Here is a 16,439-nt window from a genome sequence, read left to right as displayed (position 1 = left end):
GGCAGGTGAGGCAGGCTTTGCGTGAGGCCAGCCCTCGCGCGGAGGACCCCATGCCTGCTCTGCACCCTTGCCGATGGCGAGAATACGAGGCAGGTGAGGCAGGCTTTGCGTGAGGCCAGCCCTCGCGCGGAGGACCCCATGCCTGCTCTGCACCCTTGCCGATGGCGAGAATACGAGGCAGGTGAGGCAGGCTTTGCGTGAGGCCAGGCCTCGCGTGGAGGACCCCATGCCTGCTCTGCACCCTTGCCGATGGCGAGAATACGAGGCAGGTGAGGCAGGCTTTGCGTGAGGCCAGCCCTCGCGCGGAGGACCCCATGCCTGCTCTGCACCCTTGCCGATGGCGAGAATACGAGGCAGGTGAGGCAGGCTTTGCGTGAGGCCAGCCCTCGCGTGGAGGACCCCATGCCTGCTCTGCACCCTTGCCGATGGCGAGAATACGAGGCAGGTGAGGCAGGCTTTGCGTGAGGCCAGCCCTCGCGCGGAGGACCCCATGCCTGCTCTGCACCCTTGCCGATGGCGAGAATACGAGGCAGGTGAGGCAGGCTTTGCGTGAGGCCAGCCCTCGCGCGGAGGACCCCATGCCTGCTCTGCACCCTTGCCGATGGCGAGAATACGAGGCAGGTGAGGCAGGCTTTGCGTGAGGCCAGCCCTCGCGCGGAGGACCCCATGCCTGCTCTGCACCCTTGCCGATGGCGAGAATACGAGGCAGGTGAGGCAGGCTTTGCGTGAGGCCGGGCCTCGCGCGGAGGACCCCATGCCTGCTCTGCACCCTTGCCGATGGCGAGAATACGAGGCAGGTGAGGCAGGCTTTGCGTGAAGCCAGGCCTCGCGCGGAGGACCCCATGCCTGCTCTGCACCCTTGCCGATGGCGAGAATACGAGGCAGGTGAGGCAGGCTTTGCGTGAGGCCAGGCCTCGCACGGAGGACCCCATGCCTGCTCTGCACCCTTGCCGATGGCGAGAATACGAGGCAGGTGAGGCAGGCTTTGCGTGAGGCCAGGCCTCGCGCGGAGGACCCCATTCCTGCTCTGCACCCTTGCCGATGGCGAGAATACGAGGCAGGTGAGGCAGGCTTTGCGTGAGGCCAGCCCTCGCGCGGAGGTCCCCATGCCTGCTCTGCACCCTTGCCGATGGCGAGAATACGAGGCAGGTGAGGCAGGCTTTGCGTGAGGCCAGCCCTCGCGCGGAGGTCCCCATGCCTGCTCTGCACCCTTGCCGATGGCGAGAATACGAGGCAGGTGAGGCAGGCTTTGCGTGAGGCCAGCCCTCGCGCAGAAGACCCCATGCCTGCTCTGCACCCTTGCCGATGGCGAGAATACGAGGCAGGTGAGGCAGGCTTTGCGTGAGGCCAGCCCTCGCGCGGAGGACCCCATGCCTGCTCTGCACCCTTGCCGATGGCGAGAATACGAGGCAGGTGAGGCTGGCTTTGCATGAGGCCAGCCCTCGTGCGGAGGACCCCTTGCCTGCTCTGCACCTTTGCCGATGGCGAGAATACGAGGCAGGTGAGGCAGGCTTTGCGTGAGGCCAGCCCTCGCGCGGAAGACCCCATGCCTGCTCTGCACCCTTGCCGATGGCGAGAATACGAGGCAGGTGAGGCAGGCTTTGCGTGAGGCCAGCCCTCGCGCGGAAGACCCCATGCCTGCTCTGCACCCTTGCCGATGGCGAGAATACGAGGCAGGTGAGGCAGGCTTTGCGTGAGGCCAGCCCTCGCGCGGAGGACCCCATGCCTGCTCTGCACCCTTGCCGATGGCAAGAATACGAGGCAGGTGAGGCAGGCTTTGCATGAGGCCAGCCCTCGTGCGGAGGACCCCATGCCTGCTCTGCACCCTTGCCGATGGCGAGAATACGAGGCAGGTGAGGCAGGCTTTGCGTGAGGCCAGGCCTCGCGCGGAGGTCCCCATGCCTGCTCTGCACCCTTGCCGATGGCGAGAATACGAGGCAGGTGAGGCAGGCTTTGCGTGAGGCCAGCCCTCGCGCGGAGGACCCCATGCCTGCTCTGCACCCTTGCCGATGGCGAGAATACGAGGCAGGTGAGGCAGGCTTTGCGTGAGGGCAGGCCTCGCGCGGAGGACCCCATGCCTGCTCTGCACCCTTGCCGATGGCGAGAATACGAGGCAGGTGAGGCAGGCTTTGCGTGAGGCCAGCCCTCGTGCGGAGGACCCCTCGCCTGCCTTGTGCCCTCGCCGCATGGCGAGAGAGCAAGGCAGGAGAGGCAGGCTTTGCGCGAGGCCATGCCTCACATGGAGGACGACTCCCCTGCCCCGCACCCTCACCAGATGGCGTGAGAGCGAGGCAGGCAAGGCGGGCTTTGCGCGAAGCCAGTCCTCTTACAAAGGAGCCCTCGTCTGGCCCGCGCCCTTGGAGCAGGACCAATGGAGGTGGCTCACAACCCTTCGAAATGGCCAGGCAACCCCCCTGGGTGTCGTGACCACCAGGTTGAGAACCGCTGCTTTAGACTTTCCTGGTATTTAGGCATTAGCTGGCCCTGAGAACGTTTCTTGATTCTTAATGAAATAGATAAAAGGAAAAGAAAGTATTTGGATTTGTAGGAGTGACAGTGCAAAAAGGCACCCTTTTCTATCATCTAGAACCAGAGGTTCCCAACCTTTTTTTGACCAGGGACCACTTAACCAGGGACTGTTGTGATCAGACTGAAACTCCTGAGGCTGATGGGTTCACTGATGATTTAGAGAGGATTGTGGGATCTCCTGGAGCTCGAAGTGAGGAAGATTCAAATCAGGGAAAGGATGCTTCTCTCTGTGAGAAATCTGACTCGGAAAGTACAGGGCTTCAAGGTCAGCGAGAGGAGCCAGAAACTGCAACATTAGATGAGGAGTCGGGTGAAGAGTTAAGTGATACAGAAGACTTTCAGGAGAATACACCTGGAGCTACGGATATCAATAAAGGTCTTTGTTTACAGATCAGAGCACACAATAGGTATTGTAGGTCAGAGTGCCTGCATGGGAAAGCTGGTGAGAGAATTCATGGGAAATGACATGACTTCATGGGTGACTATTAAGTAGCAAGTTGTTTACATTAGGGTTAGTTCATGCAATGTAGCATTCAAGTGAGAAGCTAGGCCTGAGTTCTCTGGTTCTTGTTTCAAGTGAAGCCTTGGTTTTGGATTAAAGTATTCTAGGAGTTTCTATATTCCTGTTTTTGGGGTTCCTGTTCAAGTTTTACTTGTGGACTTAAGCTGTTCTTGTGACGTGGGTGATTCTTGGACTGTATTACCTTTGAATCTGGAGGAAACATTTGGATTCCTGTTAGATTATCACCAATTGCTAAATGTTTCTGGATTATACATCTACTTTCATTATTCCTGATATTTCCTCTTGTTCTTTATGTGTGTTTCTACAATAAACTGTTTGCTTGTATTTTGGACTCTTGTGTGGTGCTGTGGTCATAGGTGTTCCCAGGCCTGGGGTGCAACAGGGACCACTTTGACCAGGGACCACTCTCCAACATTAGTACCAAAAGGGTTATGAATCAGTTTTTGGTCAACTTTAGATTAATTTTGGTTATTTAGAGTACTGATTCAAAAATTGCATTGGATAGACCACATCAGCTCTAGTTTCTGATACAGAACATATGCCATCTAGTAATCACCATCTGCTAGCCCATAGAAAAACCTTGCCAATTATCGTCCCGTCTCTAATCTTCCATTCTTAGGTAAGGTGATAGAGCAGGCTGTATCGGGACAATTGCAGCAATTTTTGGATGACACAGCCGGCCTGGACCCTTTCCAGTCAGGTTTTCGCCCAGGCCATGGGACAGAGACGGTCCTGGTTGCTATTACAGATGAACTTCGTCGTCAGTCTGATAGCGGTGGATCGGCGCTTCTGGTACTTCTCGATCTTACCGCAGTGTTCGACATAGTTGACTACGATTTAATGATCCACCGTCTCGCCATGTCTGGAGATTGTGGTCAGGCCCTCAATTGGTTCAATTCATTCCTCCGAAATCGAAGTCAGTGCGTGGAATATATGGACCAAGTCTCCGAAAGTTTCCCCCTCCTATGCGGGGTACCCCAAGGTGCAATTCTCTCCCCTCTTTTTTTCAACATCTATGTTAGACCCCTTGCCAGTTTGGCTTGGAGATTCGGCCTGGACTGCTATCAATATGCAGACGACACCCAACTCCTGTTGAGCTTGGAACCTGGAGTAACGTCAATACCTGACAATTTCACCTTATGCCTGGAGGCTCTGTCGAACTGGCTACGTGCTAGCAGACTGAAGGTGAATCCGGCGAAGACTGAGGTCCTGTGGCATGGCCATCCAATAGGTCCGACCCATCCATTACCTACCTTTGATGGCACTGCTCTATCACCATCGTCTACTGTTAAGAGCCTAGGTGTCTCTTTTGGATTCGCAGCTGACGATGGAGGCTCAGGTCACTGCTGCCAGCAAACAGGCCTTTTTCCATCTACGACAAGCGAGGCAACTGGCACCTTACCTGTCGGATGAGGCTCTGGCAACAGTCATCCATGCCACGGTCACATCTAGGCTGGACTATTGTAACGCCTTGTATGTTGGCCTTCCTATTTCTACGACCCGAAAGCTCCGTATTGTCCAGAATGCTGCAGCCAGGTTACTCACAAAAACGCCCATGAAATGCCATATAACACTTTTAACTGTTGTTTTAATGGAATGAAATGAACATTTTTTGTAGAATTGTATTTTAAAGAGAATTGTGGTGGCATCTACACTGGCTCCCAATTGAGTATTGTGGTTTGTATAAGATGCTGGTCCTGACCTTTAAAACTTTATATGGACAGGGTCCATTGTATCTTAGAGACCGTCTCTCCTTCTACCATCATTGGAGGTCGGCATGACCATCCCAACGCGATTTGCTCTATATACCGGGTCCTAGGGAAGTGCACTTGGAAAGCACCAGACGCAGGTGGGCCTTCTCTAGTTCTGTCCCTGTCTTATGGAATTCCTTGCCTCCCTATTTGAGAGCCATGCGTGACTTTGGGCATTTTATCCTAGCACTTAAGACCTGGCTTTTTACTAGAGCATTTGACCCATGTTAATTTTAATATTTGTATGTATGTGTTTTATCCTGTATAATTTATGCAATGTAAATCGCCTGGAGCATCTCGGATGGAGGGCGATTAATAAGTAATTAAAGATGATGATGATGATGATGATGATGATGATGATGATGATGATGAATAAGCCTCGGCACTATAAGAGGGCTTCCCTTACTGTTGACCATGCTGAGTGGTAGGGTGGTGCTTCTAGGAGCTGGACGCCCAACAACATTTGGAGACCCAAGGCTGACTGTCAACCACCAACTTGTGGACTTCCAGATTTTGTGTCATTTTTGTTGCAATGGTGTAGTAACAGTGAGGCTATGGACCATATTTTAGTTCTTGCAGACCACAGGTTGGAACGACTGATCAGAACACAAGATCAAATGCAAAGTCTATGGGCCAACTATGGACCACCACTTCATTTTATGTGGCCCGCAAGGCTTCAATGCCTGGGCAACATACTTACATTTATACAGTCATACAATTACAACCATACGGTTGATGTGGCCATTGTTGAAAACAACGTTGACACTGCTCTAGATGTTCCAGGCTGCAGCATTTGGGGAAAAGTTATTAAGGTCGGATCTTGTATGTTTATGTGCCTTCAAGTCACATGTTGAGTTATGGTGGGCCAGTTACTTTTTTATAGAGTTTTGTTAGGCAAGGAGTCCTCAGACTGAAAAAAACACGTGGCTCACTCATGCCATTTCATGTTGCTTTCTTTCCCAGCATCGGCACTTCCAACCCGGGCAAGAGACATTGTTGATGACTTGATGAAACAGTTTGCTTTCCTATCAGGTGAGTACTGTTGTGTGTCTTTGTTCTCTTTGTCTCACAGTATATTTATTTTATAGGACAAAAGCTGGAGTTGGGAAGTGGGGAGAAACCAGGTGGCCACTGCCACATCCCTTCCTTCCCACCAAAAATGAAAAGCAGTGAGACATTTTCCTGATCTTTGTATGTGCTATTCAATTACAGGAGCCCCATCTAGCATAGTATAGGCTCTTGTGTTGAAGGACCTAGAGATAAGGTAAAAAAACACTTTTTAAAAAAATAGGTAAATCCAATTAGACTGGAAGATAAGCAGGAACAAAGTAGTTCAGAGTAATAGTCCAGCAAAGTCCATAAAAACCAAGGCAAAACTTTCCAAACGGCATGCAAAGAATCAGGAAACATGAACCCAAGGCATGAATATAGAGCATAAAATCCAAGAATCAAAACCATGAAAAAAAGACACTTAAAACATGAATTTCCCAAGCAAAACTTCCATGAACAAGAACGAGATCTTGACTTGATTCCAAACGATGCTTCATCCGACTACATATCCTGTACTTGGGACTTTTATCTCCTTGTTAAGTCTCTAGCATTCAGAAATTGGTTTCATTTTCACTGAGAACTTCTTATCTTTTTCTCTCGAAGCCTGGCAGACCGCCGAAGCCACTGTTTGGCTCTCCTGTTTTGACTAATTTCCTCACGCTTATCTATTTGCTCATTATTCATTTGCTCATTAATTTCTGCAGCTGGGCCAGGTGCCGAGCTGTTTTCATGTTCCCTATCATGGGAACTCTCTGGTAACAATTCAGAAAGCACACCACCATCCCCACACTACTCAGGGACATTCTCATGGGAAACTACACTTTGAACTGGGATCCCCTCATTATTTTCCGGTGCCCAGCAGTTAGGAAGTCATTACTGTTAATGAAGAAAGAGTGACTTATTGTTTACAAGGTGAACTACTCACTACTTAGCATTGTTGCTCTGTACTATTTTCCTCTGTTTCTCCTCCATTTTTCCACTTAGGGGGGCGAGGAAAAGACAACGGCTGGATCATAACATTTCCTGAAAACTCAACTTTCAACCAGATGCCCGAGGAAGCCGTGACTAAAGTGTTGACGTACTTAACTCGGATCCCTAGGTACAGTTCTTGCCTTAGGCTTTGGCTGAGTGGGCATTGAGATGTTAGATAACTATAGTGCTCTGCTAAGTGGGTCATGAGAATAAGTAACTTTGTGTAGAAAGCTGGTGATATGGCTCCACTCAATGGTTAGTTACAAGGCATGGCTTGTGTCGACTTCCCTGGGCTCTTATCCATAGTAGTAGTAGTATGGAAATCCCTATTGATTCTTTAGTAGTACAGTGGCAGTAGTACAGAAGCCCCTATTGATTCTGTATTAGTACATTTATTTATTTACAGCATTTATATACCGCTTTTCTCACCCCTAGGGGGACTCAAAGTGGTTTATACATAGATAATGGCAGAAATTCAATGCCTTACAACTACAATAATAAAACCACACTTTAAACATATATCATATTAAAAACAGTACATCATCAAATATCAAAACAGTTATTAAAACCATTAAACAATCAGTCGAGTCACCGTTCCAGTCCTTGTCCCACTAAAAGCTGCATACATCTATTGTCCGAAGTAGTAGTAGTAGTAACAGTAGTACAGAACCACTATTGATTCTTTAGTAGTGCAATACTACTATGACTAGTAGCAGCAGCAGTACAGAAACTCCAATTGATCCTTTAGTAATACACTACTAATCGTAATAGCAGCAGTAGTAGTACATAAACCCCTACTGATTCTTTCATAGAACAGTAGTACGTGTAGTAGTAGCAACAGCAGCAGTAGTACAGAAACCCCTATTGGTTCTTAGTGGTACATAGCAGTACTACTACTACTACTAGTAGTAGTAGCAGGAGTAGTAGTACATAAACCCCTATTGATTTTTTGTAGTATAGTAGTACTACTAGTAATCGTAGCAGCAGTAGTATAGAAACCCCTATTGATTTTTTACAAGTACAGTAGTACTACTAATAATAGTAGCAGCAATAGTACAAAAACCACTGTTGATTTTTTAGTAATACAGTACTACTACTAGTAGCAGTAGTAGTATAGAAAACACCTATTGAGCAAGGATTTCCTTTATAGAAGAAAGAAACAGTTATTGAAGCAAGTTGCCTGTCCCTTGTGGGCAGATTAAGAAAGCTACCAGTTTTCCATAGTAGCTACCAGTTTTCCTGGTAGTGAGAGAGCTACTCCTTGTAGCTCTCTCACTACCAGGTCCTTCTCTGCAACCACTTTGGTCACCAATTGATTCCCTGAATCCCCACCCTGAGATTCAGTCTTTCCTATAGCACACCGGCTACAGACACATTTCCTGAATCTCCACCCAGAGACTCAGTCCTCTCCGTAGCTCACTGGCTTACTGACTGACTTTTTAAAACAGCTGCCTCCTGAAGAGGCAGTTGGCTCCGCCCCTGTTGCTATGGCAACTCAGCTAACGCCAAGCCACCATCTCCCACAAAACATAATCTCCCATACTTTCCATCCCTAAACCACTGTCCAAACTACACATAACCAAAGAAATAAAACTTACACATCGTCACAAGCATTAATAAAGAACCTTGTTAAACTTTCTAAGCTTCTAAAGACTTTGTATAGGGAAATCCATAGGGCCTCTCAGCCGAGGCACCCCGGGCGTCCCGCTGGGCATATAGAGACCACGTCCTGTTAATAGACAATTGCTACAGGCCCAGCGTGTGACAGCACAGTATCTGAAATGCCCTTCTGATGAAAACACCCTTGCTATGTTCTCTGGAAACTCAATAAAGGGTGTGAGGGACTTTGGATAATGGAAGCTGAGATTTTCTGTTTGCTTATTCAATGATGCACAAGTTTGTTTGTTTTGAAAGTTCAGGCCGTGCAAACGAGAAGTGTACATTTTGCTTCCTAATTTCGTTTGCAAATGTGTTTGCTCTCTGGGCTAATCATTGAACGGAAACAGTGGCTTGTTTAAACCCACCTGTGTTCACAACGGAAACACGGCGCTTGCCGGGAAGTTGGGAGAACCCAAGTTCGTTTGAGGAAAGTGAATGAACCGGCAACATAATTGTGATTCAATTACTAACACAAGAGATACAACTTACCCAACTGTATCAGAGGAGAAAATGAATAGATTGGAACTGTTTAACTGGATCTTGGGGGAATTAGTCCGGTTTAGTGCAGGACAGAATTAGAACCTATATAGTCGGTCTGGAGCAACTTGAGAAACTGCAAATCACTTCTGGTGTGAGAGAATTGGCTGTCTGCAAAGACATTGCCCAGGAGAAGCCTGGATGTTTTGATGTTTTACCATCCTTGTGGGAGGATTCTCTCATAGAATCATAGAATCAAAGAGTTGGAAGAGACCTCATGGGCCATCCAGTCCAACCCCATTCTGCCAAGAAGCAGGAATATTGCATTCAAATCACCCCTGACAGATGGCCATCCAGCCTCTGCTTAAAAGCTTCCAGAGAAGGAGCCTCCACCACACTCCGGGGCAGAGAGTTCCACTGCTGAACAGCTCTCACAGTCAGGAAGTTCTTCCTCATGTTCAGATGGAATCTCCTCTCTTGTAGTTTGAAGCCATTGTTCTGCATCCTAGTCTCCAAGGAAGCTGAAAACGAGGTTGCTCCCATAGAGTTGGAAGAGACCTCAGTTCAACCCCCTGCCAAGAAGTAGCAATCTTGCTGCTGGAGCTGACAAAGAGAGCTCATCTACGCTCTCCCCAGATTCGAACCTCTGACCTGTTGGTCTTCAGTCTTGCCGGCACAAGGGCTAAACACATTGCGCCACCGGGAGCTCCAGGGCCAATAATGAAACACAGCAACAGTGTCAAGGCAAATTTATATATTTATTTGTCGTGTCAGGGCAACCAGTCAATTATATTACATTTCTAACGGAACAAAGCAAACAAACAGGCAAAATACAAAATTTGTGAGTTTGGTAGTTGATTAAATGTCCTTTGACCAGTATCTGGCCACTTGGAGTGCTTCTGGTGCTGCTGCAAGAAGGTCCTCCATTGTGCATGTGGCAGGGCTCAGGTTACATTGCAGCAGGTGGTCAGTGGTTTGCTCTTCTCCGCACTCGCATGTCGTGGATTCCACTTTGTAGCCACATTTCTTGAGGTTGGCTCTGCATCTCGTGGTGCCAGAGCACAGTCTGTTAACACCTTCCAAGTTACCCAGTCTTTTGTGTGTCCAAGGGGGAGTCTCTCATTTGGTATCAGCCATTGGTTGAGGTTCTGGGTTTGAGCCTGCCACCTTTGGACTCTCGCTTGCTGAAATGTTCCAGCGAGTGTCTCTGTAGATCTAAGAAAACTATTTCTTGATTTAAGTCGTTGACGTGCTGGCTGATACCCAAACAGGGGATGAGCTGGAGATGGTCCTTTCACTATTGGCTGCTACTTCCCGGCGGATGTCAGGTGGTGCAATACCGGCTAAGCAGTGTAATTTCTCCAGTGGTGTAGGGCGCAGACACCCCGTGATAATGTGGCATGTCTCATTACGAGCCACATCCACTGTTTTAGTGTGGTGAGATGTGTTCCACACCGGGCATGCATACTCAGCAGCAGAGTAGCATAGCGCAAGGGCAGATGTCTTCACTGTGTCTGGTTGTGATCCCCAGGTTGTGCCAGTCAGCTTTTGTATGATATTGTTTCAGCTTTTGTATGATATTGTTTCTAGTACCCACTTTTTGCTTGATGTTCAGGCAGTGCTTCTTGTAGGTCAGAGCATGGTCCAGAGTGACTTCCAGGTATTTGGGTGTGCTGCAATGCTCCAGTGGGATTTCTTCCCTGGTGATCTTCAGAGCTCGGGATGCTTCTCTGTTCTTGAGATGAAAGGCACATGTTTGTGTTTTAGATGGATTAGGGATCAGCTGGTTTTCCCTGTAATAGGCAGTAAAAGCACCTAGACCTTTGGAGAGCTTCTGTTCTACCATCTCAAAGCTCCCTGCTTGAGCGGTGATGGCACGATCATCAGCATAGATGAAGCTCTCTGTCCCTTCTGGCAGTGGCTGGTCATTTGTGTAGATGTTGAACATGGATGGAGCAAGCACGCTGCCCTGAGGCAAGCTGTTCTTCTGTTTCCGTGTGAGTAAATGTCCTGTTCTTTATTCCATATGAGTAGCCTCCAGTAGTCACATGAATGACTCCAACCTACGACCGGTTTTGACTCGCAAGAGCCTTCGTCAGGTGGTTGGGTTCAAATTATCACAAAAAGTTCAACTTTTGAGGTGAACAATTCACCAAGTGTCTTCTGGAGGGGTGGATCCTAAGGGGATATAGATAGTGGAGCTAGTCTATGTTGAGCAATATACCCTGCAAGGAGTTTTATTCTGTGGCGAGACAGATACTGTAGGTCAGGGGTCCTCAAACTTTTTAAACAGAGGGCCAGATCACAGTCCCTCAAACTGTTGGAGGGCCGGATCATAATTTGAAGAAAAAAATGAATGAATTCCTATGCACACTTACTTTTTACTTTACTTAGGCGATCCCTCGTTGGATGAGTAAGATGGTCTTCCATTATGGATTTCCTTGTGGGTCCGTATGTGGCTGTGGAGCCCTATTCTTGCTCTGCATCTTCTTCCGCAGTGAGGGCATTGGTTTCCAGGTGGAAGGCGGTCCCGGTCGGGGTTGGCTTGACACGCCTTCCTCCTGGCACGTTTCTCTCTTTCACCCTCCACTCGTGCCTCCTCAAATTCTGCAGCACTGCTGGTCACAGCTGACCTCCAGCTGGAGCGCTCAAGGGCCAGGGCTTCCCAGTTCTCAGTGTCTATGCCAGAGTTTTTAAGGTTGGCTTTGAGCCCATTTTTAAATCTCTTTTCCTGCCCACCAACGTTCCGTTTTCCGTTCTTAAGTTCAGAGTAGAGCAATTGCTTTGGGAGACGGTGGTCAGGCATCCGGACAACGTGGCCGGCCCAGTGGAGTTGATGTTGGAGTTGATGTTGGATATGCACACAGGTCATATCTTATTTGTAGTTAAAAAAAACACTTAAAAACAATACAATAATTAAAATGAAGTACAATTTTAACAAATATAAACTTATTAGTATTTCAATGGGAAGTGTGGGCGTGCTTTTGGCTGTTGAGATAGGATTGTTGTTGTTCTTGTGTTCTTTCAAGTCGTTTCAGACTTAGATTGACCCTGTGCAAGGGCCGGGTAAATGACCTTGGAGGGCTGTATCTGGCCCGCGGGCTGTAGTTTGAGGACCTCTGTTGTAGGTGATAGAATTTGGGAAAGTGTCTCCTTTTTATTTCACCTAAAATTTTCAGTATCCTCCAGATAGAAAGGTTCAACAAGGAGATATGGGACAGCAGGCTTTGGTTCTGTATTCCTGCATAGTAAAGAAAAACGAAATGCAAAGAGACAGAATGGGGGACAATGCCTGGCTCGAGAGCAGTATGTGTGAAAAAGATCTTGGAGTCCTCGTGGACAACAAGTTAAACATAAGCCAACAATGTGATGTGGCGGCAAAAATAGCCAATGGGATTTTGGCCTGCATCAATAGGAGCATAGTGTCTAGATCTAGGGAAGTCATGCTACTCCTCTATTCCGCTTTGGTTAGACCACACCTGGAATATTGTGTCCAATTCTGGGCACCACAATTCAAGAGAGATATTGACAAGCTGGAATGTGTCCAGAGGAGGGCGACTAAAATGATCAAGAGTCTGGAGAACAAGCCCTATGAGGAGCGGCTTAAGGAGCTGGGCATGTTTAGCCTGAAGAAGAGAAGGCTGAGAGGAGATATGATAGCCATGTATAAATATGTGAGAGGAAGCCACAGGGAGGAGGGAGCAAGCTTGCTTTCTGCTTCCTTGGAGACTAGGATGCGGAACAATGGCTTCAACCTACAAGAGAGGAGATTCCATCTGAACATGAGGAAGAACTTCCTGACTGTGAGAGCCGTTCAGCAATGGAACTCTCTGCCCCGGAGTGTGGTGGAGGCTCCTTCTTTAGAATCATAGAATCATAGAATCAAAGAGTTGGAAGAGACCTCATGGGCCATCCAGTCCAACCCCCTGCCAAGAAGCAGGAATATTGCATTCAAATCACCCCTGACAGATGACCATCCAGCCTCTGTTTAAAAGCTTCCAAAGAAGAAGCCTCCACCACACTCCGGAGCAGAGAGTTCCACTGCTGAACGGCTCTCACAGTCAGGAAGTTCTTCCTCATGTTCAGATGGAATCTTCTCTCTTGTAGTTTGAAGCCATTGTTCCGCGTCCTAGTCTCCAGGGAAGCAGGAAACAAGCTTGCTCCCTCCTCTCTGTGGCTTTCTCTCACATATTTATACATGGCTATCATATCTCCTCTCAGCCTTCTCTTCTTCAGGCTAAACATGCCCAGCTCCTTAAGCCGCTCCTCATAGGGCTTGTTCTCCAGACCTTTTATCATTTTAGTCGCCCTCCTCTGGACACATTCCAGCTTGTCAATATCTCTCTTCAATTGTGGTGCCCAGAATTGGACACAATATTCCAGATGTGGCCTAACCAAAGCAGAATAGAGGGGTAGCATGACTTCCCTAGATCTAGACACTAGGCTCCTATTGATGCAGGCCAAAACCCTCTTGGCTTTTTTTGCTGCCACATCACATTGTTGGCTCATGTTTAACTTGTTGTCCATGAGGACTCCAAGATCTTTTTCACACGTACTGCTCTCGAGCCAGGCATCGTCCCCCATTCTGCATTTTGTTTTTCCTGCCAAAGTGGAGTATCTTGCATTTGTCACTGTTGAACTTCATTTTGTTAGTTTTGGCCCATCTCTCTAATCTGTCAAGATCGTTTTGAATCTTTGGAAGCTTTTAAACAGAGGCTGGATGGCCATCTGTCAGGGGTGATTTGAATGCAACATTCCTGCTTCTTGGCAGGGAGTTGGACTGGATGGCCCATGAGATCTCTTCCAACTCTTTGATTCTATGATTCTATGAAAGAGTCAGATTGGATGGATCATGGGTTGGTCTCTTCCAGGTCTATGATTCTACCTGGCTTAGCAATTTGTCTTGGATTTCATGTTGAGTTTTGTAGCACTGGATTTTCTCCTTCTCCCCCTTCCCTGCTCAGTTCTCCTGACATGACCCTTTCACCCCCTTCGGCGATTGCCGGAGCTTGGATGAAAGGCAACAAAAGGCACTGAGTGGGTTGGATGAAACTCTTGGGCCTTGATGGAAGCCTAACCTCCAGGCATTTTTTATTAAGTGAACTCAACTCTCTTGATAATTGTTTGATGAGTTGGTTAGGAATGGGTTTCCCAGAATAGCCATTCAGATGGAAGGGAATGAGTCACTGAGCTGAAGAAGGTTAGTTCAGGTCTTATTCGTACATGCATGTGATGGTTCTTGGAGGTATTGTTCTGCAGTGGCTCCAGTCCTTCCTGGAGGATCGTGCTCAGAAGGTCTTGCTGAGGGACTCCTACTGAGCCCCACAGTCTGTGGGGTCCCGGAGGGCTCAGTATTGTCCCCCATATTGTTTAATATCTACATGAAGCTGTTGGGTGAGATCATCCAGAGTTTTGGAATTTGATGCCATCTGTATGCAGATGACACCCAACTCTATTACTCCTGTCTGCCTTCTACAAAGGAGGCTGACCAAGTCTTGCACTGGTGCCTGGCCATTGTGACAGTCTGGATGAAGGTGAGCAAATTGAAGTTGAAATCAGACAAGACAAAGGTCCTCCTGGTCAGTCGCAAGGCCAAACAGGGTATAGGGTTACAGCCTGTGCTGGATGGGGTTACACTCCCCTTGAAGGCACAGGTTTTCAGCTTGGGAGTTTTTCCTGGACTGAGCCTGGAATCCCACGTTGTGACGGTGGCCAGGGGAGCTTTTGCATAATTATAATTTGTGTGCCTGTTGTGCCCATACCTTGGGAGGTCAGACTTGGCCACAGTAGTCCAAGCTCTCATTACATCTAGGATAGATTACTGCAATGCAATCTACATGGGTCTACCTTTGAAGACTGTTCAGAAGCTTCAAATAGTTCAATGAGAGCCAGCTAGGTTAATAACTGGAGTGGCATACAGGGAGCATTCAACTCTCATGTTGCATCAGCTCCACTGGTGCCCCCGATGGTGCAGTGGGTTAAACCCCTGTGTTAGCAGGAGTGAAGACCGGCAGGTTGCAGGTTCGAATCGGGGGAGAGCACAGATGAGTTCCCTCTATCAGCTCCAGCTTCTTATGTGGGGACATGAGAGAAGCCTCCCACAAGGATGATAAAACATCAAGACTTCTGGGCGTCCCCTGGGCAACATCCTTGCAGACGGCCAATTCTCTCACACCAGAAGCACCATGCAGTTTCTCAAGTCACTCCTGACATGACAATAATATTAATAAAAATAAAAAAGCTCCACTGGTTGCCAATTCAAAGTGCTGGCTTTGGCCTATAAAGCCCTAAATAGCCCCGTCCGAATTTACCGAATTGAGTTATAGATAGCAATTGAGATATAGAAAAGTTATTGAATGTTATTGAGCATTTCTTCATCTCCAAAGCTAACCTTGAGCTATAGATAGGAAAAAACCTGTTTTTCTAACCATAGCAGCTCAAGGTTAGGGTGAAAGGATCCCAGGATATTTTCTACCTTTTGGGGAAGAGTTACCTCAGTAACTGAAGAAATAAGAAAGATAATCTCTATGGTTTCACCAATTGACTGTTTTGCTTGTAACTTTGACAAACTGCCAAGTCTGCAAGGACTTTGAGAAATAAATATTCTGGTTTGGTGTTCAAACCTGTAGTAGCCTCAGTTGCTGGGAATCTCAAGCTTCTAAAGAAAGACCCCCGCGGTCCGCCCGGACAAAGAGAGAAGCACATCTTAGTTTTATTTTTATAGGATCTGGGTGTGACAGCACAATAATATAGATAAAAAACATTAAACAGTATAAAACATCACAAAAGCAGTAAAAGCAACATCTTCAGCATCTCATTATTCTCAAGCATTGTCCAGTTCCATTGTCAGGTCATTCAATTCCCTATATTAGCTACTCTGTATTTGTAAACGCTTGCTCTGATGAAGGCTTGATGAAAATACGTAATTCACATATTGGAAAATATATATTTGATGTAACCATATTAGAAATAGGAGTTAGAAAATATATAAGAGAAATGTATGTATGTATGCATGGCCTTCACTTCACTTGACTTTTTAAAAGCTGCAAAATTAGAGAGGCCAGCATCAAGGAAAAGGAATGTCTAGAGGCCTGGCATATTTCAAGAGGCTCCATCTCGGTACCAGGCACCTTATCGTAAGACTAATGAGGTGTCCATTAAGAGGTTTCAGGAAGACCTTATCTTAGGATGGATGGAGACTCTTGCTATCAGGTCCAGTAGACATTCTGGAGATGGTCCTCATTAATAGCAACTCTTCAGATAGGGATGCTAATGAAGATTGACAAGGTGTTGAATTTGAAAATATGCTATTGAAGTCAATGTAAAAGTAGAATTTTGTGACCACATTGTGATGTCTGCATGCATGATACATGCATAATTATTTTAAAAGGTATATAAACCAATGATTTCCTTTGTTCTGAACCCTTCTTTTCTGGCTTACCAGGAGGGTCTATTTCCGGTTGGCGCCAAGCGAGAAT

At 47.4% G+C, this 16,439-nt stretch overlaps 1 protein-coding gene across 2 annotated transcripts in view; it reads left to right on the top strand.

Moving 5' to 3' along the window:
* MCF2 (MCF.2 cell line derived transforming sequence) overlaps window positions 1-16,439 on the top strand; it is a 124,357-nt gene that overhangs the window by 24,855 nt on the left and 83,063 nt on the right. For both annotated transcript variants that reach the window (XM_067471657.1, XM_067471658.1), the window contains exons 2-3: window positions 5,767-5,835; window positions 6,838-6,952. In XM_067471657.1, the coding sequence (XP_067327758.1) occupies window positions 5,767-5,835; window positions 6,838-6,952 (184 nt within the window). The remainder of the gene's footprint in view (window positions 1-5,766; window positions 5,836-6,837; window positions 6,953-16,439) is intronic.

Source organism: Anolis sagrei, chromosome 10 (genome assembly GCF_037176765.1).
Source record: "Anolis sagrei isolate rAnoSag1 chromosome 10, rAnoSag1.mat, whole genome shotgun sequence".
Classification (NCBI taxonomy): Eukaryota; Metazoa; Chordata; class Lepidosauria; order Squamata; family Dactyloidae; genus Anolis; species Anolis sagrei.
The sequence above is the reverse complement of the archived record's forward strand: the minus strand, read 5'-3'. Positions and strand labels throughout refer to the sequence as shown.